Source organism: Lampetra planeri, chromosome 5, assembly GCF_965212315.1.
Source record: "Lampetra planeri chromosome 5, kcLamPlan1.2.h2, whole genome shotgun sequence".
NCBI lineage: Eukaryota > Metazoa > Chordata > Hyperoartia > Petromyzontiformes > Petromyzontidae > Lampetra > Lampetra planeri.
The window spans coordinates 14,761,052-14,783,999 of record NC_136111.1 but is presented as its reverse complement, the minus strand read 5'-3'; the positions used below and the strand labels follow the sequence as shown (position 1 = coordinate 14,783,999).

Genomic DNA, 22,948 nt, shown 5'->3' with positions numbered 1-22,948 from the left:
TCGTCATCGACCGCTCAGAAACCATGTGATAACAGACATGTTCCGTGTTATAACAGGTGTGTTCCGTGTTATAACAGACGCGTTCCGCTGTATAATGAGCGCTTTCCACGTTGTGCAAAAAGTGTTGCCTCATGGAAGAACCGCATTTTAACGAAAACGTGTTGCGTGAACACGCGTTCAAGCGAGGACTTACCGTATTTCAAATCCATTGTGAAATATAACAACCGTATCATATCCATCCGAATTCTTGAAATAAATCCGTACTGTGGCAATGTAAAAACCAGTTTGGATTTATTTTTCCATGTACTGTATTATTTCCTGTAGGGAGGTAGGACTGGCGCAGATCCTGTTACAATGTGGCACGTGTAATGCTGTTAAGAGTGGTGTGGCTGGAGTGGTGGGTGTTCAAGGCGACGTGCTGTGGTAGAATCAGTGTTGCTGGTGTGGTTACCGGCACGATGGTGATGGTGGGTGTGTTCTCCAGGTCCTGCCCCTGAGCAAAGTGAATATGCACCAACTACAAACCACCACGACATACGAACAAAGACAGACGCACACACCGCATTACACATCATACACACCAATCAAGACTATCCCGTTTACGGTGGTAAATGATAAAGCAGCATTAAACAGCCATGACAAAAATTGTTCTCGCGCCCGTATTTTGCAGGTTTAACCAGTGTGAATTGTCAGAGTGAATTGTGCCTCTAGATAGAAGAAAGATGCACCATATTAACATAAATACAATGAAAATTACAGGCAATGCCCAAATAAGTTGTAAAAAAACCCATTGATTTACTTACACCGTCTTAAAAGGAAATACGTATTTAATCGGTGACGTTTCGGGCAATCGCCCTTCTTTATATAGCCAGAGATGCCAAATGTTCAAGGCCAAAATAGTCATTGCACAACGCTTGCATAGGAGTTTGTCGTGGGAGTGGTGGGTATAATGCTGTGTGCAGGTTATAAGTGGTGAAGCTCTGAAGCTTAGCTGTACACACAATGACTATGGCGCTTGTACGTGGATTGCACGTGGAGATGTAAAATAGAATACGTGTGCGCAAGGTGTCACGCTGCCCAAACAAGTGTGGGGTGGTGCTACTTATGTTGGGTAGCGATCCTAAAACAGGCGTGGGAAACCCACAAGCGCTAGGGCAAGAGGTCATCATATTATTGTTATTATATTTGCTTACCAAGGAAAAGCCTCACCGAGTTTCAAGACTCTTCTTCAGAAGGGTCCTGCCAAGTTTTTGCAGTAGGGGGGCAATGTTCATATTTGTAATCCCAATTCAGAAATTTGCAGGTGATTTTTCAGCATTGGGACATTTGGCCAATACGAGATACATTGTATATTTTTTTGCTATGGGAGAAAACTGGAGAACGCAAAGGAAACCTATGTAGAACAGGGGGAGAACATACAAAAACCATAGAGAAGCGCGCCCAAGTCAGGAATCAAACCCAGGTGCTTCTTACTTGTGGGGCGCAAGCGTTGTGTTGAAAGTGTGCATGGCAGACGGGGTGTGCTTGCCTGTGCCTGGTTTGTGCGAGCGTGTGCGTGAGTGTGTGAGCGCGTGAGTGAATGAGTGTGTACATGAGCGCATGTGACTGCGTGTGTGTCATCTCAGTCAGTCGACCCGTGGCACCTGGATCTGCCCCGTGACCTCCTGCCAGGTGGCGTTCGACACTTCACGTGGCCTCAAGGTGCACATGGCCTGGCACAAGCGTCGTGGTGACGTCACCGCCACTTAGTGGCGAATGGCGGTTGTTGTTGTGTGCGTGTGGGTGTGTGCATGTGTGGGCGTGTGCGTGTGTGGGCGTGTGCGTGTGTGGGCGTGTGTGGACGTGTGTGGGCATATGCATGCGTGCGTGCGTGGGTGTGTGCGGGTGTGTGCGTGTGTAGATGTGTGCATGCGGGGCAAGCCACACCTCAGGGTGCTTGCGCTTGAGGTGGCGCGTGAGGGAGGCGCGCGTGGACACCTTTGCCCCACAGGCGTCGCAAGCGCGTGCCTCCACGCGCTGGTGGGTGAGCTGCTCGTGCTTGTGCAGCATGTACTCCGTGACAAACTTTCGCTGACACAAAGTGCACTCAAACTGCTTCCCAACTGGTGCACACGAGGAAAAACACGAGGACACAAATCAGCCGCACATTTCTTTGTAACTCTGGAGCGATTGCTCGGGATGCACAAGGTGAGTTGACATGCCTGTGATTCATAATTCAAGTCAGAGCGCAACTGACACAAATAATTAATTCATGTGGAGCAGGTGAGTCCATTCATTTGCAAGGTGAACTGATATTTTTTACATTAATGAAGCAGTGATGGTCATAGCTTTATAGGGGCCTCAAGTACTCAACAGTAATTCACTTGATCCTTATGGCGGTACCCCGGGGTACCAAATAATAAAAAAAATGGCCGAGGCAATTAAATATTTTATTTCTGGAACACTATTTTTTCCAGGGGTGTACTTAACTCCGCGACTGGGGTACCAATCAATCCGAAATCAGTGGTGCTACTCCGCGATATTGAAACGCAGCGAGGACGATTGCGCCGAAACCCTGAATGCTCGTACGCACCATAGTGGTGCATCGTGTACAGCTCGTCGAGATGAGTCCATTGCCGCATCGCTGACTATCAACAGACTAAAAATGACTGCATCACGGACATTATGCGAGAGCCGGGGTACTATGACACCCCGGGGTACCGCCATAAGGTTTATTTGTGAGAAAATGGCCAAATCAATGGAAATTCACAGCAGAAAACCTTACAAAGTAATTTCCACTCTGCAGCTTAATGGTTACCTCTATGTGAAAAGTATTTCCAAGTTTAGCTTGGTTTTCGCAGACTAAACAAGTGGGCATAGCCATGCCAGGGCAGCCCCTGGGTTAGACATGAGGCAATATTCCCCCTACAATCCAGAATGGGTGCTTCTACTTCACGGTGTTTGAAGTGCGCATCACGCAGGGATGGCATGTGTCTTACCCGTGTGTACCAACTTGTGCACCTCCAGGCTGTTCCTCTCACAGAAGGTTTTCCCACACAGCTCGCACATGTAGTCCTTGGTACCTGCACCTCACACACGGTACGGAGCCAGGTCTCGACGGCACAATTCCACCGCACCGGGGTGCACACGACGTTGCACGCCACCCGCAACAATTGAACAACTTATGTGGTGATGCTGCTGCATTGGCAGTGGTGCAAACGCAATGAGGAAAAACACACAACACGCTCGTCAACAACACTGCCTTCAAATAAAAAGATACAATCGGTGACGTTTCGGACAATGGGCCATGTTCATAGCACATTAATGTCACCGATTATAGATTTAATTTCAAGGCAGTGTTGTCGATGAGTATGTTGAGTTTTTGTCAATAATTGCAGTCTAGTCCGGTAAAATGAAACCCGCGAAGCACTGATGAGGGATTGAGCGTAGTGTTCTAGCATGGAGCTTGCGTGTGGATTGTATAAAGCGGTGTGTTGCAGTTGAGCGAGAGTGGTGTTGTGCGTAGGCCTGTGTTCCAGAGTGGTGGTTGGTGTTAAGGCATCGTGTTGTGGAGTGGGTGTGCGCTTTGGTGTATTGCGGCATAATGTGGCATGGTTGAAATGGACAGATGCAATGTGGGGTGATGCAGTGTGGTGTGCAATATATGTTTGATGTAAACGCACGACCCTTTGTCCATCCAGTGCTCGCTTAAGGTCTCCCTACACCATATTGGTTACAGAGACTGTTTGACTATACATCACCACACTGGTCAGGACCGGTTGTTGAAGGGGGAACTAATTTCTTTATTACTTGCCACTGGAAATGGAACTTTGGTTGCCAGATTTGTAGTGCAATGTGCTAATTACTGCACAACCACTAGACCATAAGTGAGATGTGTTGAGTTAAACAAGTGTTCAGTGGTGTGTGGAATGCCGTGGCGAGATGTGGTGTGATATGGAGTGCTATTATTGTGGGAGCGGTGATGCAATGGTTTGCGCATTGTGTCGTGTTGAAAGAGTGCACTTTGAACCTGATGAGCTGAGGTCAAAACCCAGCCACGACCGATATCAGTGATGAGTCAGATCTCAACTGCTCCTTACACCTTCCCAACTTCACCATACTGCACCCACCAGTGTGGCGAGCTCTGGCCAAGTAACTCATAACATGCCGTTGGTAGGCCTTCATCCACCAGCAGTGGATGAACAAAAGGGCCGCATATTACTGTTGTTATAACGTGGGCTGGGGTGGACTGCTTATGGTGCTGTGATGGAAGGAATTCGTACCAGAGTGGCGTCGCATATGCTTGAGCATGTTGACCTTTTGACTGAAGGCCCGGCCACAGATTTCACAGGCAAACTCCCGGATCCCCTTATGCAGCTTCATGTGGTGGCGCAGAGCGTGTTTTGTCTTCATACCTGAAAATAACATACACACCATGTACACCAAGTGACAGGACAAAGATCCCCTATATAGCCAATTTACAATGTCGGGGGAGCATCTGTTAGTGAGCACCTATGAAGGCTTGCACAATGCACGAGGGGATGGTGCGGCTAACCCACGCCCGGTTACTTTTGTCACCTAAGTTCTCGCGTTAACGCTCCGCATCAGGTACTCATTTTAGGCTGAGTAGAGCCGTGGATTAGCGAAGCAAATTTCAGATAACCCCATGGATGATGATAGGAACTGCGACGTCTGTTCCCCACATCACTGTGGGTTAGAGTTCTCCTGTGTGGTGCGAGTGTTTTGTGCGTGGTCTAGGTGCTCTCGTGAGTACCCTTTCCACATTCTGCACAGAGGTACTCCCGGATGTTGTCGTGCACACGCATGTGCTCCTTCAGCATGTCCTTTCTTGCGAAGCACTTCCCGCACACATCGCATCCGTGTGTCTTTTCTCCTGCAGACAAACAGATCCCCCCTATAGCCACAACAGACTTTTTGAGCAGATGCTGATCGTGGGCACCTTATGAAGGTCAGCACGGCAAACGAGGGAGTGGGTGGCCAACACCACGCCCGACCACCCTTGTCACCTTGGTGCTGATGTTTACACACCGCACCAGGTACTTATTTAAGGCTGAGTCGATCGAAGGTAACACACACACCCCCCACCATGCCAACCGACATTGTACATTAGTAGGTAATGCATGGATAATTGTGTATTTTAGCCACCCCCATGTCAATTCCAATGTGAATGCCACTTTGTGCACCCATGTACAGTACCTGTGTGTATGACACGATGTCGTTCCAGGTTCCCGGAGCTGTTAAAGATCCTTCCACACAATTCACATGGGTGTATGTATCTGGAACCACAAAGAAGGCAACAATAACCATAAAAGAATAAACTTTCGTCTCTCTCTTATAAAAGAAATACAAGAACAACAACCGTCATTCGCCACGAAGTGTCGGTGACATCACCACGACGCTTGTGCCAGGCTATGTGCACGTTGAGGCCACGTGAAGTGTCAAACGCCCGCTGGCAGGAGGTCATGGGGCAGACCCAGATGCCATAGTACGACTGACCGAAACGACTGGCTGATGCACCACCTGTGCCCCCTACTGTGCCAACTTGCTGTGCTTTAGTCACCCGGCGCTCTGCTCGTTGTTGTGAGCGTCGCTCCTCCCCCCTCCGTTGTTGTTGGAGGGCGACTGCCTCCAACTGCCCAGTAGCGTCCTTCACGAGCCTCCTCCACAGAGGCCGATCTTGACACCGCTGGTACCAGTCATCGGCAATTCCACTCCGCTCCACATCCTCCTATACCACATCACTCCATCGTTTCTCAAGCCCATGCCGCGCCCGTTTAGCCTCCTCGATCCGGCCGAACAAAAGCTGTTCAGGCATGCAGTGGCTGGGCATGCGGGCTACATGACCCAGCCAACGCAGCCTTGCCTGCCGAAGGAGCTCACCGATGGTTAAACCCAGGATGGATTCTAGGTAGGCCAGCCTAAATGTTTCTAACCGGCGAAGATGTTCTATTTGGGGGGATCCACGTTTCGCAAGCATAGAGAAGGGAGGGAATGACTGTGGCCGAGAAGACTTGAAGCTTCATGTGGAGCGACAGACCAGGTAGCTTTCATACAGCATTACGCAACCAATGTAAAGATAATGCCGCTTGACTGATTCGGAGTGAGACCTCTACTGTTAAACCAGAGCCGGTCACGAGCACACTGCCCAGGTATGGGAAACTCTCCACTCTCTTCACAACTGCCCTATAACCAATTTGGAGTTGTGGGGGCAGAGTGTCCGATGGTACAAAATACCCAGGCAGGTGCTTAGTTTTGGTGGGGCTGATGGTAAGGCCCCACCTCTTAGTGGCAAGCTCCAGGTTCAGCAGCAGCACCTCCAACTCCTCCTCTGAGTGAGCAGCAATTACCAGATCATCAGCATACATAACATGGTTGAGCAATAGGGAGCTAAAATTGTACTAATAAAACAAATACGCCACCCACTATAGAGGTAGGCCCGCTCATTGGTCAATAATGAGTCAAGCATGAGGCCATAAAATGTTAAATTAGGAACAAACTCCTGAGGTTTCATAAATTCTTTGGGAGACCAGAACAGCATTTTCAAGACCAAGACTGTCTCGGCGACACCAGGATGTGAGGTAGCTCTAAGTGGTGTAAATTCCACATTTCTATGGCAGGCGTCCATCTCTTCACATGACGCATTTACGGTGCGTGGTGCCACGCTGGGTGTGTATGAAAAATTGTGGCGGTGCATGGTGTGGTGTTTGGTAAATTATGACACGGAGTGGTGTGATGCGGCGTCATGCCGGTCGTGTTGTTTGGTAAATGGCGACACAGCGTGGCGCGGTACAGTGCCGGTGGCAGTGTTTGGTACAACAGCAGTGCGACGTGGTGCGACAGTGTGCCGTACTTGTGCACAGTGGGGTCGGACTCGGGCAGTCGGTCGCGATGGATCACCATGTGGGCGTGGTACGTGGCTTTGAGCGCAAAGCGGCGGCCGCAGATGTCGCAGCAGAACCCACGCTCTTTGTGGATCTCCATGATGTGGCTCAGGTACTCCCCGCCACGTGCAAACGTCAGCTGTGTGTGCACGCAAAACAAACGGAAAGTTCTCCCTCGTATCGCCTCTACCAGACTGCGGGGACAAAGTGCTGTTAGCAAGCATTCATCAAGTAGTGTGGCCAGCACCACACCAAGTTGCCTATTTCTCCAAGACAGAAAAGTGCATTCTGGAAGCCAAAAACCATAATACATACAAAAGCAGATTTGTAAATGTATGTATGATGTTTAACTTTTTTCACAGCATACGTAGCCAAATGTCGGAGGTCCGGGGGAAGGCCAACAAACTAAACACAAAAAGCAGTTCTAAAAAAATGAGTTTCAAATCTAGATTATTTAAAAGTGCACAGCTCTAGTGGCTTACTAATATCGGAAAAGCGCCGCAGAAGTGCATATGAAAGCGTGCGATGCAGTGACCCATCTTTGTTAGATGGCAGCCAAAAGCCGCAGCGAAGATGACTGGAGTTCGTGTGATGGTTTATAATAATAGGCACAATTTCTACCATCGGATCAGTCCTCCCATTATATCTTGCATTGTCAAATGACATCACCTTGCTGCCTGTATAATTGCACGCTGCCTTGTTTTAGACCAATGTTTTAGCCAGCAACAGCAGGACGATAAGACAACTGTACACCTGTTTTATCCTTGATAGGAATCACCTGTATAGTATAACAAGCACTCGGCCTGTGATTATTAATTGATTCATAAGCTCATGACACAAGCGTTGAATTTCAAGTTTAGGATTTATGCTGATTATATGCAAATGAAGCTTTTGGTTAACGGAATAAACCAGACCAAACAAAAGAGAACAAGACACGAAACAAAATAACAGGACAAACAAGACACGCATCAATCAATTCCTACAACTGTGACCCTGAATTGTAACAATTCATCAAATCATATGGAGGGGTGGCACTGGGTGAATGACTACATGTCTATCATAGACCCTTTGTATTCCATCTCCCCACCCGCCGGCCAGCACCTGACAGCGCTTGCAGTTGTATTTGTGGGGTGCGTCTTCATGGGAATCTCCGGGTGGTCCGTCCTCGTCAGCTTGGATGCCCAGCTGACTAATGAACGTGTCACGTTCCCCGTCGGCCATCAGAGCAATGTCCTGCAGCCGCATGCATGCATACCCACTCGCACACAGCTTATACAAAACAACCCTTCTCTCCTCCCACCAAGCACATAGAGTTTAGCCATACAGACTGTTGTGGCCAGTTCTGTTAGCGAACACTTGCTGAACTTTACATACTGCACTTAACCTCGTGGAAGCCCAGGACCAGTTCAGATATTCACCACTGATAATGGTCGTGAGCAGGAATCTTGCCCCCCTCCACTAGAACAAACTTCCCCTCCACATTAAGCAGTCATTCTCGCTTACTAGTTTCCGCTCTTCCCCCAAAACTCGTTTTTTTTCCGTTAACTCAACCCACGACCCCAAACTCCCGCTTCTAACCACCACTGTTCCTGCTCCCTCTTCAAAATACCATTAAATGGCTACCACTCATTCCCCATCCATCCAATTTATTCATCATCATTTCGTTTAATCAATTTAGTTTTTACCTAATTCACACATCAGAGATTCATCCATTACTTCCTCTCATCTATTTTAGTCTCCTCATCTCCACCATTACATTCATATGTACCATTCTTACTTCTCTAGAAAGCGCTTTCATCAAGGCGCTATATAAATTACGTGAAGATAAGATATTCGTTGTGAGCGGGAATTGAACTCCAGTCGCCGGGTTCGTAGCGTTGCATGCTAACCACTCCACCACCGCTCCCTACTCTCCTCCCTCACACGCACCTAACCACACAATTAACTGCACATAGACATGGACACAATATAGCTAGCTAGGTTGTTAATACAAATACTATTAACACTTCTATACAATGTAAGCGGGCGACCTCGCCAGGTGGCACGGTGTTATGAGTGTGTGAAAGGTTCAAATTTTGCTGCGGTCGACATAATGAGCACTACTTGGTCGTATGTATGTACAGTATGTTGCACTTCTTTCGCACCGTACGTAGCCAACCGTGCTAATCGGAGGTGCGGGGGAAGGACAACAACCGGCAGTGGTTATTGTGTGAATAAGTTCGCCCATGTCACAGAAGCGTGACTTGGCTCAGGAATGAAAACAGGAGATGATCAACGCCCCCACGCTTTTTCGAGTGGGCAACCACTTGATTCGTTGTGCCGTGTTACGGTGACTGTGCGGTATGCAGGAAATGGTGGGTAGCGTGGATTATTGTTCAGCGCATAGTTGTGTGAAACAAAGGATGCCCGTGTGGTGTGGTATGCATGGTGGTGGTGGTGTGATGCGATGCGTACTGCACTTGGTGTAGTGTATGTTAATGATATGTTAAACGAGAACTATGACCAAATCACCCAGGATGCGCCTGAAAGCATCATATCTCGAAAGCCAAGCTGCATTAAGATTCGATAGTGCTTGGATGGGCGACTGGCAGGCTTGCATTATATTATGTAACACAATTTTTGTTCCTGGGTAGTAAGTGTTATTTTTTTATTGCTTATGCCTTTTGTGACCAGGACTTTATGTGAACGAAAGACACAAATGCACACGTTTTCTCATTGAAAATAGGTACATTTCAAAATATCACAAAAGCAAAGTTTGTGGGGAATAATAGCCATTTTCTGTAGTGTTGATGCATAAGCAATAGGAAATAACACTTACTACCCAGGAAAAAAAATAATTGTTACACAGTGTTATTAATGGAGTGGATTATTAACTTTGCTTTTGTGTCCTGGTCACAAAAGCGAAGTTTGTGGGGAATAATAGCCATCTTCTGTAGTTTTGAGGCATAAGCAATTAGGAAATAACACTTAGTACCCAGGAACAAAATAATTTTTTTGTTACACAGTGAATTAATTATCAACAGAGGTAAGTGAAGCAAAACCCATCGTTGCACTGTACTATGTGACATTATTTCTGCTCCCAGACCAGCGTGGCGACATACAGTCAAATAACCCACAGAATCTGCACGTTGTGTGGGGAGTCTTCATCAAGCAGTAGATATACTTAAAGGGCTGCACGTGTATATAGTTATTATTATTTCCAGCACCTCCGATTAGCACGGCTGGCTACGTACGGTGCAAACGAAGTTCAACATACATACGTAGTTGCACAATACTGGGCAAAAACCCTGGGACCGGCCCAGGACACGCTGGCAGGACTATGTCGCTCGGCGGGCCTGAGAACGCCTGGGAATTCCCGAGGAAAAGCTAGAATCTGTCGCCAGGGAAAGGGAGGTCTCGATCGCCCTACTCAACATGCTGTCACCGCGACCCTCACCAAGACAAGTGGATTGAGAAACGAACGAACGATACCAAGGGTACAGCACGCGTTATACAGTGTATTGGCGTGTGATGTAATGTGCAGTGTGCTTGGTGTAAGAATAGAGAGTGCGATATGTTCACTGCACGTGGGGCGGTGTGCTTGCCTTGAAGTGCACGTGGATGTGGTCTCGAAGGACGTCCACGCGGTAGAACCTGCGACCACAGATCTCGCACGCGTACTTCTTGTCTCCGTGAGTCAGCAGGTGTTTGTTCATGTTACTGCGACAGGAGAACACCTGTACGATGGACACCATCAATTCAATCTCTCGGTTATCTACAGCATAGCATTGAGACAACAGACCTTAACAAATCAACGAGTGGAGATTGGCGGATGACAACCAAACTCTCGCGGTTTTCTGCTGGCTGGAGTTGGGTTTTTTCGCAGATCAATGGAAACCACTTTTCCTGACTCTGAATTAACGATTGTTCAACGTGCATACACGGTAATAAATCAAGAGGTATTGATTTTTTCCAATACCTACAGATTCATTCTGACTTTAATGAAGCTGCAATAATGACTTTGCAATCAGCTATGAAATAAAGAAAATAGGACTATCCCCTAGTTTCGAATTGTGTTCATTTACTTCAATAGCAGTATGGGCTTTCAATGCATGATGTCACCCAGCATGAAAATATAAAATTGTTGGTTTTGAACAAGAAATATGTTACGATAACATTCACCAAAAATAGGGGTTTTTTAATTTGACGAAATTATTTAACCGCATATTCACTGTTTTTGGGCCTACGCCTCATCATGAAACCACTAAATTATTTGAACAGTGGTTTGGATGACCTTGCCCACGTTCATAATGTCACCTTATTGCACACAGGACAGGGCGAGGGCTCCTTGCGATACTTGTTTCGCCCCTCTGTCTCCGCATCTCCATCCTCCTTGCTCCAGCGCTTAGCACCTACACCAAAAAAACACCAGAATTTACACAAGATACACGCATGGGCTTAATTTAAGCCGGGTATGTCAGTGACCTGGAACAAAAAAACACATCCAGTATACCTCTTGCAATGGGTGTGGCTACTAAAGCAAAGTGCACAAAAAATGGAGTGTCTAGTTCCTTGAGATGAGACTGGGAGCTGTGATTATATAATGTGCATAATGCCCTTTGCAAGCTGTGACTAAAACATGACACACGGTACACACGACCCGAGTGCCAGCACAGATGCTCATGCTTAACGCTGTGTACGTGTGATGTGCCGAGGTGAAGCGTGTGCCGTGCGGCGAGGTGTGGTGTGGAACGCACGTTCCAAATGCCGGCGCAAATGCTCCAACATGACGTCGCGTCTGTAGAAGCCCTTGTGGCAGACCTCACACGCAAAGCGTCGCTCCCCGTGCTTCTTGCGGTGCTTGGAGAGATTGGATCCGGTGGAGAAGAACTTCATGCACACCCCGCACTGGAAGGTGCGCTCATCTGCAGCACACAGCAACAGCACGCGCGCACACCACGGTGTCCACTGGGGACCTCGGACCATGTTTTTTTTCCGGCAGTCCACATAATGACATCATACATCATGTGTTGTATGTATGTTGAACTTCTTTTGCGCCGTACGTAGCCAACTGTGCTAATTGAGGGTGTAATATCACACGGTGTCATGAAATCACAACGTTCGTACATGCAATAATCTATGCCTCTCGTCTCCATTATCTCATGTCTTTCTTGTTTATCTCACATTCTTACCAGTAATCTTTAACTGTTGTCTATAGCACTCTCGCATCTATATTTCGATGATCTCGTCTCAGTAATCTGCATCTCTTCATGTCTCGGTAAGCTACATCTCTTGGTGAGCCACTCCAAGAGCCACAAGTTGAAGAACTCTGGTGGATGTAATGTCATCACCCAGGGTTGTGCTGTGGTGCTTCAAAGTGCGGTGTGTGGTTTTCCCGGGTATGAAGTGGGTGGTAAGTGAATGTGGCTGGATGGGTGCACAGATGTGTACAGAAGTGTGTCCTGCTGCATGGTTTTCCGGTGTACCATGATGGGAGTACCCACCAGTTTGACAATTGTGAAATTGCAATGCCCCCTCGGTCCTGAAGGCCTTGTGGCAACCGATGCACTGATGTGGGAATTCAATGTCCACCTGCTCGACACGCACACGTGGAATTATTAGTCAATGCACCATTAAAAATGTTTCACAGAGGTACTATTGATCATCCTGAAAAGTTCTGTGAAGCGAAAACTACGGCTTTGTGAATGCTTTACATGCTTCTGGACAGAAGGGAAGTTAGGCGTTTAGCCACACAAGGCAAGTGTGTGGTACGTGAAGGATTTTGTTACCCGAAGATGAAGGAATTTAGATGAGACAATGTTTAGTCGTGGAAAGTTTAGAGCAACAACATAGACAATGTCAACACTGCAGGAAACTGGAAGGTATGAGTCGCTGAACATGCAGAAGTGGTGACGCAGCATTACACAGCAGAACATGCAGCTGCTACTCGTTAATGATAGAGCACTCTACCTGGATAAACATTCAATATTCCTCGTTCAAAAACCAGATGAGAACCTGTGAGAAGGGATGTCTCTCCTACAAGTAAAAACCAGATAGCACTGCTGTATGCACACTGTGTGCATGAACAAACTGCCTGGATACAGACGCTCCTTCACATTAGCAACAACCTTCCCACTTATGAAAAAAACAAAGAAAATGCACAAAAGCTTTCCTACCAATAAAGAAAACAAAGAACACACGCACACACGCACACACATGCACCCATACCGTGGGGCGGCTGTGTTTGTAGGACACATGCTGTTTGAGGCTCTCCTTCCGAGTGAAGTCCTTTCCGCACTCCTCACAGCGAAACATCTTATCCCCTGACCAATGAGAACAATATTATAACAACCACTCCCATAGTAACGCAGTGATGACTCTTAAGAACAAGGCACAACAATCATTTGGTGTACATCTATCTCAATCGATAATCGTCACAAGCAAACACCTGATACCATTAACGTATGTATGTAGAACTTCTTTTGCACCGCACATAGCCAACCGTGCTAATTGGAGGTGCGAAATTTTAACAAAATGCTATGAGCGTATCCTCATATTAGATGCATTGCCATTATGCCCGTGCTCATGTGTTTCTTGTGTCCATGCGGTTGCACGCACGTTTGTTGAATTTTATGTACACGTGACCCTACACGTGCATCCCAGTTGGTACCCGTCTGTAGATTTGTGTCTGTGGCAATGCATACCATGTGACCGCACATGTCGGTTGAAGTTGCTGCAGTTGCTGAAGGTTTTTTGACAGAACTCGCACTGCAGGACCCTTTGAGGTCGATACCCCTTCCTGCTGAATCTGCGCCTGTGTATACAAACAACGTTTATAATTAAGTACAGCACTCCAGGCCACAGCGTAATACTTAGAAGTGAGTGACATCTGAACCCGTCCTGGGTTACTGCTTTACCAAACACGAACTGACCAGCATGGTCAAGTACGGTCAAATAACCCCCATGACCGACACAGCATTGGGGTGTGAAGTAGTGGTGGCAGGGGGCTTCATCCAGCAGTGAATTGACAAAGGCTGCAAATTAGGATAATTTTTGACTCACAAGCTTAAGGCTGCGAGTTCAAATCCTGGTCTGGGATCAATAAAGTCCATCATCCCTTTGCTGTCGATGAAATAGGTAAAATTGAGTGGGAAGTCAACTGCGGAGAAGTGGACATCACTCGGCATGCCTTTTAGCTTCTGCATAACGCGAAAAAAGGTTACTGCATTTAAACTGGACCCAAAGTGTAACCAACGTAGAAGAAAAATGTTGCATATAGAAAACGTGATGCAGGCAGTGATGAAAATGAAACTGGCACTATTTGGATAAATGTCGGATGGACAACAACAGGAAAACTTAAAGTGTGTTGTTTGGAAAGATGGGAGGAACCGTAAAGAGAGGGAAGAGCTAACAGAGAATGGCCTGAAGACATCAGAGATTGATTGGAGCCAGAGAGATGCGCACTACTTGAGCAATTTGGCACGAGCCAGAGAAAAGTGGAAACAAATGACGAAATGTGAAGTGGACACCTACGAGCTATCTGCCGATGGATTGTGATAACAATGCTAAAAAAGACGAAGCTGAGCAAGTCCCTATGCACGGGGTAAGGAATACCAAGCAATGTTTCCGCATATGAATATTTACTACTGTAAATTATGGGAATCCTTTAGCTTGTGTCATACAGGCGAGGCATGTGCCAGAGTGTGGAAATCACAAGAAAGCATAAAGGAGCATAAGGACACCACGCACCAGTGTAGCAATGTTTACACAGCTTCTAGAATGTGGTTTCAATATGAAGTGTTCACCTTTATCATCAGTGAATAAATCACCAATCAAGGAACTCGAGTGACCGTTTAGGTTTACATATGAAAGGATGACAAAGGCCCGAATGAGGGAGAGGGCCAGGAGAATTGATTAGGATAACTTGGAGAAACACAAAGGATACGAGCATTCGTCTTAAAAAATTCTCTGCAGACGGAGTACCGTGTCTGGAGAAAATCTACCTTCACTGAGAATGAGAAGACATGGGCGTAGATGGCGACAAAGAAAAAAAAATGGGGAATATGTAGTGGTGGAGGAACACGGAAGAGTTGGACCTGTGCAGCTGGGTTCCCGTGTGCCTTTCAGCGTCGGGGGCCATGTTGTGTTCGCTGTATTCCACTCGTGTTTCACCCTACCAGTCATCTCTTGGTAGAATAACTCCCACGAGCCGTCCATATGTGGCACCTCAAAGTTTATAGGGTACGTCTACACGGACAGCCCTTTCGTTAACATGCTGCTGAATGAGGGCCTTCCCAGATCACGCCTGCGAATGACCATATGTCTACACACCAATAAGTGCGGGTTAGTCAAGGGCAGGGAAACAAATGTGACAGCAGGGTTATTGTACAGCTGCTTTTGCTGCACTGCCCTCTGCTGACAACACCTGATTGGTTTAAGGTGGTTTCCTATCCAAGCACTATCCAGTTCTCGCTCAATCCTACTTAGAGATCTGATAAGAGCTGGCATATGCCAGGTCAGTTAGTATCCTTTCTCTAACCAGAAGATGGCATGAATCCATTGAGACACGTGAAACAGCATTGCCTCTTTTGCAAGAGCAACCTGGGTCAAAGCACGGTGGAAGATGGTCGTAGCCTGGCATGTAGAGCAGGGTTGTGCAATTGCAGTGCATACGTACCGAAGAGTGGTGTGTGTTGCTCCCTCTCCATCTGCCTTTTCCGACGCTGACAATTCGCCATAACCTGAAACACATATCGGTGACATCGCACATGTACATGACACTAACACAATAGGTGACATCACACGACGCAAATGGTGCATGCGAGCGAGTGTAGCCTTGACAGACTGTTGGGGAAAGGGCTGTTAGAGAGGCCGGCATGGGACATGAAGGGGTGGGTGGCCACCACCACGCTCGGTCGCCGTTGCTTCCCAAGTGGCTATATTTACACACCGCACCAGGTACCCATTTGAGGCTTAGTCGACTTAGGGGAGGCCCAGGACTGGTTCAAATAATTGTCACTGGTATTGGTCGTGAGCGGGAACCGAACTCGGGTTGCAGGATTCGTAGCGCAGCGTGCTAACCACTACACTTCCACACCCCACACACCAACACGCACACGTGTTTTATGGGTGATTTGATGATAAGCACGGCACGAGTATGCGTGGTTGTAAATACAAACATGTGGTCATGACGCATGTCGACGGCGTTTGGCGGAGGTAGTGCGTGCTGGCGACGTGTGCTGTGGCGTGTGTCCGTGGTGACGAGAGTGTCGCTGATGCTCACCCCTCAGTCCCATATACGCTTCCTCCCCGTAGGGCCTGGCCGCCTTCCTATGTCGCGAAACACGCGTCGTCGTCCCAGAAGCCGAACTGGAACCCGACCCAGGACCGGTGGCACCGCTGAAGGCGGTGCTGGCGATGGAATCGAGCTCGGACGTGGCACTGGCGCTGGCGGCAGCAGCAGCGGCGGAAGTGGATTCGGCCCCAAACCCGGCAGGGCCAGCGACCGCAGGCGGCGCGTACGACAGCATTTGCGGCATTATCGGCGACAGGACGTGGGACGGAGGTTGGTGGGTGGTGTGCGTTGTAGTTTGTGGTAGAGGTTGTGATTCGGGGAGCGGTGTGGTGTGATGTGCTGGGTGCGGTGCGCTGTGTGGTACTGGGTGTGGTGTTGATGTTGTAAGCGGTGCCATGTGCGGTGTAGGGTCTGGGGTCTGTAAATTAGGGTGCGACGATGACCCTGCATTCGCTGGGGCAGGGGCTTCGTTCAGATGAACCACCAGGTGATCTGTAAATGTATGTGTGTAAGCACAGGTACACGTATATTTACAAACATACACCAGCATAAGCAAGCATGAAATTACGTAAATAATCTAAGAAACGTCATCTTTCCAGCTTACAGATAACATTTTACGGCCTTTCGAAACGATTGGCTTAATGCGTCTGCAGGCTGTATGACATTAAGTTGTGGGGCTGTATAATGTGAAGTTATGGGCTGTATGAAATTAAGTTGTGGGCCGCACCCAGGCCATAGGGCGCAGGTTTTGCAACAGCGGGCGCCACAGTGGCGAGATTTGAACTCCTTCGCCCGGTATACAGGTCGTTGGGTTCGATCCCGACCCTGACGCCTGTAGTATATTTTGACTTTGCATGTTCTCCCCGTGGTCACGTACATTTTTCTCCAGGTCCTTCAGTTTTTCCCTCCACATTTCGAATCATGTGTGTTTAGAGTATTTGGCTATTATATATTTCCACGTGATAAGCCACTTCCGTTCAACTATCATTTGTGGCCAGGTCGCTTCTGAAAAAGAGCTATATAGCTCAGTGGTCTTTACCTGGTAAAATACAAATAGTAATAGTTTACAAGGTGTGCCCCAATGTGCATGGGTACCTGTTAGTTGCTGTGCGTGCTCGAAAAGTGCTGGGCACACCTGGCACCTCCACACCTTCTTGTCCTCTCCCTCCTCTACACCTGTGGTTGACACAGTACAGACGAGACATACTACTCAACACACCAAACAAAGCACAGCACTGATAAGTAGACCTTGCCAGTGACAATGTAGGAGTTAAGTGATGAAGTTAGCTGGTGGAGAGTTAGTCTTCGAGTAGAAAAAAGGACAACCTAATATTGGTCCAGTGTATAGTACTGTACCTTATTAGATATACTACTGCATTATACAGGTGTACTGTATGGTATTCAGTCTTATAGTCAACCTCGTTCCATTCAAATGAATGTATTTGTATTTCTAAGTGGAAACAAAATGTGTGTCCATTTACGAATACACATTTCCGATTCGCACCCAACACTATCACCACAATCAATCACCACCATCACCACCATCACCACGACACGCACAGCATCTACAGTTAGCATACAGACCCACATACACAGCAAGCAAAACCCACGTGACGACACAACACAGCAACTTGTGCAGGTATATAGTGAAAGTATAATAACTTCGTGCAATGCATTGTGGTTAAATCGACCACATTTCATTACTGCAAAGCAATATTAGTTGGATCATAAAACTACACAAGGGTTGCCGTTTCTGCAAAGAAAATGAAAGCCTACAAATGTCAAAATGATCAGTTGTTTGTTAAACTCAACCAATAAAATGCCTTCAACTCACACTGACCAAAATGGTGAAGTATGCTTATAAAACCTCCAAGATCCCCATGGCGTGGCAGAACCCTCATTCAGCAGTGGACTAAGAAGAGGCCTGTGCATTGACTCCGTTGTCACGGCAGTCTCTGCGTGCGTGCGTGAGTGATTTACTCGTTTGAGTGAAGACCTCACTGGGACCTCCGGCAGGAGCCTCTGCAGACAGGACACAGAGCTGCCCTGTGGGGCGGGTGGGAGAGGCAGGCGATGCATCCTTAAGGAGTGTCTTGGAAAATATATAACCCATAATAGCTCCCTTGGAACCCTACAAAGCATGTTTGCTAGTTAAAATAGCATCTCCCCATGGATGGCTACAGAATGAATTTAACCATGTACTTTGTTCATCCACTTAATCTGCCTACTCTTAACAAAGGCCTTCCATCCCGGACAATTAAACGGTGGAGGATATCAGGTTTTTTTCCCCAAGACATCTCTCAATTATAAAGCAGGGTCATTGATGTTAATGACTCCCTCATTTGGTCACCGAGTTGTTTTGGTGTAATTTAATTGTAATAAACAAGCATATTGAAATGGCAGTATGAACTCAAAAGTAACAATCGGCTAAGCAAGCATGAGACTCAAATACAGCCGAGTGTATTCCACAGTGAATACACAAACAACCCACTCTTATGCTCAAAAGTAGGTTGCCACAGCCAATTCAACGATCCATATTTGTTTTCGGGTTAGGCCACATATTAGCCTATGCTTATTTAGCAAAAAAAACGTCAATACACAACGTTCATAGCCACTGCATTCAGATGTAATATAATATTGCTCTTAGACTTGTCTATTGTGAAAAATCCCAAACAATGGGGAAAAATGTATAACTTTCTTCCTTCCCAAAGAAATGCACATGTGCTTATGCAATTATTCATCAATGATTACACTAATTAAATGTTAAGACTATTGGACATGAAACAAAATAATAGTTTTTTCACGTAACAAAAATAAAAGTACTTTATACACAACCCGCCAGCAGCTTTCTGGGAATGTAACTTATCAACAGCATTGGTTTGATACGAACTATTGACTGGTTTCAACATTCAGAATCTTGCAAGGAGTCAGATTTACTTGAAATGCCATATGTTTATAGTCGCCTGCATTGTAAATAAAATTATCCACATTGACACTTAATGATGATTACTTTGTGTTATGTTTAATATAGAACTAGGACCCATGGGCCTTGCTTGTACTCAGAGCTAAAATATACCAAATTTAGGAAACAAATAAATGTAGTGCACTTATTGTGCAGCCATTGCTGACACGTTCAGCAGAAGACAGCGCAGCAAAATACAATGATGTACTGTCCAGTACTTCAACATTTGTGCTGCCCGCCTTCACCAATGCGCACTGACCAGCGTAGAGGACAGTCAAACAGCCCCTGCGACCCGCACAGCTTGGGGTGGGGCTCCCATCTGGCAGCGAATTGACAAAAGGGTTGTGCACGTACACGCGCGACAAGCCTGAGACCGTCAAAACTAACGCAATTATAACCTCATTCTCAGATGGCTGGATCCCGGATTGGAACCCAGGATTGCCGAAGTGTTGGCTGAGGTGCACTGACATAGATGCCAGGGGCTCTGAGCCACTCGGCCACCTGTTGGAAAGGCAGTCCCAGGGTGCGTTGGTGTCACACGTGTGGGTGGGTTGTGCGCACCGCGGGGACGAAGGGTGTGCATGCTCATCTTCTTGGCATAGAATGCGGCGTACCACACCCTCAACTCCGTGCCAGCCGGGATGTCCTGGCACATCACATCAGCCAGAGCCAAAAATATTAAATATGCTTACAAGTGACAATAACCACAAAAACACAAGTGCCACTGGTGTCAGCCAGAGCCAACAAGATTAGACATTTTTACAAATTGCAATAACCACAAAAACACATGAGTGTCATTCTCTGCCCATGCTGGTAATGCTACCAAGGCACCTGTGCCAGGTGTGTTGCACTCTAAAACCAAAAAAAATGTTTACGATTTTGTAGAGGTCGCAGACAGGTTATATAAAGCGTCACAATATAATTCCATAAATTACACATGCAAGAAAGCATAATAAAACATATGTCAGAAGTGCACACGCCACAAATAGTGAACGGAAGAGACAAACTGAACAAACACAGGAGCAAAGACAACCTATTTTCGCTTCTCAATTGGACAATAACATAATTATGGTCGTTATTTATTTTTCACAGCTCAGGCATTGCCATGGCAACAGTAACATCTGCATAAAATGTAACCGTGTTCTCCAAATTATAAGATGCCCTTTTTCCCCTTGTATTTTAAAGCAACTGTTTTACGGTGTGGTAGTTGTGTGGGTGTGTGTGACCAGATTTGTATAACTCTATAGACGCCAGGCACACGTTTGGGGTGCGTCTTATTTTCCAGAGCGTCTTATAATCCAAAGAATACAGTATAACACAATCGGCCACCTTATGATGGGTTGACAGACTTAACATGTTATACATTACGTGAACTTACACATGCATATTTCCAACGTACAACGATATAAATCAATACATATACACACGGAAGCTCAATGTAAATATGTCCTACATGTTATACTGAAGGCGACCGACATCGTACCTGTGACGTGGTGAAGTAAATGTCGTGGTTGTACTGGTAGGCGGTGAGGTTCTGATGGTGGTGCTGGGTCGCCGGCCTCACCAGGATCATCCAGTTACACAGCGACTCATCCTGCATGTCCAGGTTCACCACTCCTTCCTTGGAGAACACCTGCACACAACAAGTGTGATGGAGACGCTTAGACGTGCTCACCTTCCATCAGGTGGCCGGGTGGGTCAAGGAGTCAGAACGCTCGCTGAGCTGGCTCCAATGAGATCCTTGGTTGAAATTCAGGAAGCCGCCACCTGTGGTAAAACCGGGTTCTCAAGCAGAGTGAGTTGATGATGGCCTCAACTCGGTCATGAATGACTGCACACAATGCCTTCAACAATAAATTTGATTCGGCACTTAATTTGGCTAAATTCCAGTTGTAAGAATTACATTTTTTAAGTTTGTCATCTGATGAAAATTACTCTCAGCGGTGGAGTGAGTGTATCGATAGTTCAATGTTAATGTTCCACTTTATTGAGGGATTGTGTTATATTGGTGTGGTCTGTGACTGTTTGGTTGTTGTTTTTGCTGCCTTGCCCAAGCATGATAAACCAGATTTATATAATTAATTGGTTATTTCGTGATTTGCTTACCTTTTTCAAAATGTTGCACTCCTATCGTGTTTTGTATTGTTTGCTGTTGTAACTTGCTACCCCGCCCATACTAGACATGTGTGAAAAAGAGCATCATAGCTCATCAGATTCCTCCAGTCTAAGTAAAAGATTCTGATGCTGAATGGGAATGTGCTGCACCCTAATGCCGCGTGCATGTACAACAAGCCCCGTTTGTCCACCCACTGCCGGATGAGGGCATCCCCATGCCATGTCGGTCACAGGAGTTATGTTACCAGACTTCACAAAACTGGCCAATGTCAGTTGGGGAAGGTGGGGAGCATAGATATTGGAGTGGAGTACAGTACAACAATACTATTTTCTGTACTGCCCTCTGCTCACAACCATTGCCCTGCACGAGCCTGCAACACCTCTTTCATGCATGGTGGGTGCCCAAATAAGCATGGTTGTAAATTGCACTCTCAGAAGGCCATATTACAAATACAATTTGTAAATAAAATATAGTTTTTTATGCCAAGAGGTAAATTATGGTAAGGAGGTGCATTGTCTGCTTATTTATATTTATTGTTGCAAGCACGGTTGTCATCACTCCAAGCACTATCCACACTCAATATTGCGAAGCTTTCAAATTCCATTGCGATGTATATGGATGAAACGCACAGCAACAGATTCTCACGCAAACTATATGACGTACGAATTGTGAGTGCACGAAGATTTGTATCAATAAATATTTGCATTCCTTGTGCAATGCATTTTATGGATCGCGCGTGTTGCGTGGTGTGCCAAACGAGGTGTGCTTACCTTGAGTGGCATGGTATGCACCCCATCAGCACGGGGCGGAGGTGTGTGGGGTGTGCGTGGCGCCTCCAGGGGTCCAAACTGTGTGCGCTTGAGCAGCGCAATGCGACAGAACACGCCCTCGCCGCCACGCGTGCACCCACGCATCTCCAGGGACGGTGGCAGGGTCGCACTGCACACCGCACAAAATACACCGCGTCACATGAACTCACATGATGGCTGGTAACTTGGCCCAGCCATAGCGCATTCGCGGCTTGTTGCAGAGGTTCACGGTTTCAATGCAGTGTACGCCATGACTTATGACAGTGAGTGTAGTAGCCAGAATAATACTACGCACCGTCTGGCTTCACAGTGGACGTAAAAATATTCCCCGACGTCATTGTCAAGAGTAGGCAATTGGGTGCTGGCATCAGGGTCGAAATTTGGCAAGTTCAAAAAGTATCCACAAATTACTCAATTGGGATTACACATAGCAATCATTGCCCCCTACTTGCAGACTAATGCCCCAGGTCGCTCTTGTAAATAAGGTTATGCTGGTCTCTTGAGTTTTCACATGGTTAAATGAAATACCCTTGAAACATGTGCTACACATATAACCACTCTATGCACTCCCATAGGATATTGCTCTGCACGCGGCACGTTGCATTAAATACCAAACCTCGTTCGTGTAAATGTCCACTCAAATGAGACTTGGGCAATGCTCGGCTCTAAGCCAGTGCTGGAAATGTCATGTTCCTACAATGGGCGTGAGTTTATCTACGAGAAAATCACCAATTGTTTGGTATGACATTTGAAAAGCAAATTTTTTTTTCATGAGCCACGAGATCTGGGAAAGTTGGACCACGACACTCAACTGCCATCATGGCTACAATAACAGCCATCGCATTGCAGTGTTCCTTTATGTAATTGAGACAACAGCTATTGGTAGCCGCTGTTGTTTTACTTCGA

The 22,948-nt window shown here is 46.7% G+C and overlaps 1 protein-coding gene across 5 annotated transcripts in view; it reads right to left on the bottom strand.

Annotated features, from left to right (window-relative positions):
* Nucleotides 1–22,948, bottom strand: part of PRDM15 (PR/SET domain 15) — a 29,877-nt gene that overhangs the window by 3,284 nt on the left and 3,645 nt on the right. For 2 of the 5 annotated variants that reach the window (XM_078594623.1, XM_078594625.1), the window contains exons 4-24: nucleotides 22,004–22,172; nucleotides 20,601–20,750; nucleotides 19,619–19,763; nucleotides 18,136–18,201; nucleotides 17,251–17,331; nucleotides 16,144–16,647; nucleotides 15,538–15,601; nucleotides 13,565–13,674; nucleotides 13,089–13,183; nucleotides 12,365–12,452; nucleotides 11,618–11,785; nucleotides 11,178–11,272; nucleotides 10,466–10,597; nucleotides 7,983–8,114; nucleotides 6,851–7,020; nucleotides 5,197–5,276; nucleotides 4,754–4,873; nucleotides 4,263–4,394; nucleotides 2,979–3,062; nucleotides 1,927–2,102; nucleotides 452–517 (exon numbers count right to left, since the gene is read on the bottom strand). In XM_078594623.1, the coding sequence (XP_078450749.1) occupies nucleotides 452–517; nucleotides 1,927–2,102; nucleotides 2,979–3,062; nucleotides 4,263–4,394; nucleotides 4,754–4,873; nucleotides 5,197–5,276; nucleotides 6,851–7,020; nucleotides 7,983–8,114; nucleotides 10,466–10,597; nucleotides 11,178–11,272; nucleotides 11,618–11,785; nucleotides 12,365–12,452; nucleotides 13,089–13,183; nucleotides 13,565–13,674; nucleotides 15,538–15,601; nucleotides 16,144–16,647; nucleotides 17,251–17,331; nucleotides 18,136–18,201; nucleotides 19,619–19,763; nucleotides 20,601–20,750; nucleotides 22,004–22,172 (2,827 nt within the window). The remainder of the gene's footprint in view (nucleotides 1–451; nucleotides 518–1,926; nucleotides 2,103–2,978; nucleotides 3,063–4,262; nucleotides 4,395–4,753; nucleotides 4,874–5,196; nucleotides 5,277–6,850; nucleotides 7,021–7,982; nucleotides 8,115–10,465; nucleotides 10,598–11,177; nucleotides 11,273–11,617; nucleotides 11,786–12,364; nucleotides 12,453–13,088; nucleotides 13,184–13,564; nucleotides 13,675–15,537; nucleotides 15,602–16,143; nucleotides 16,648–17,250; nucleotides 17,332–18,135; nucleotides 18,202–19,618; nucleotides 19,764–20,600; nucleotides 20,751–22,003; nucleotides 22,173–22,948) is intronic. The other 3 variants (XM_078594624.1, XM_078594627.1, XM_078594626.1) reach the window with 3 other exon arrangements.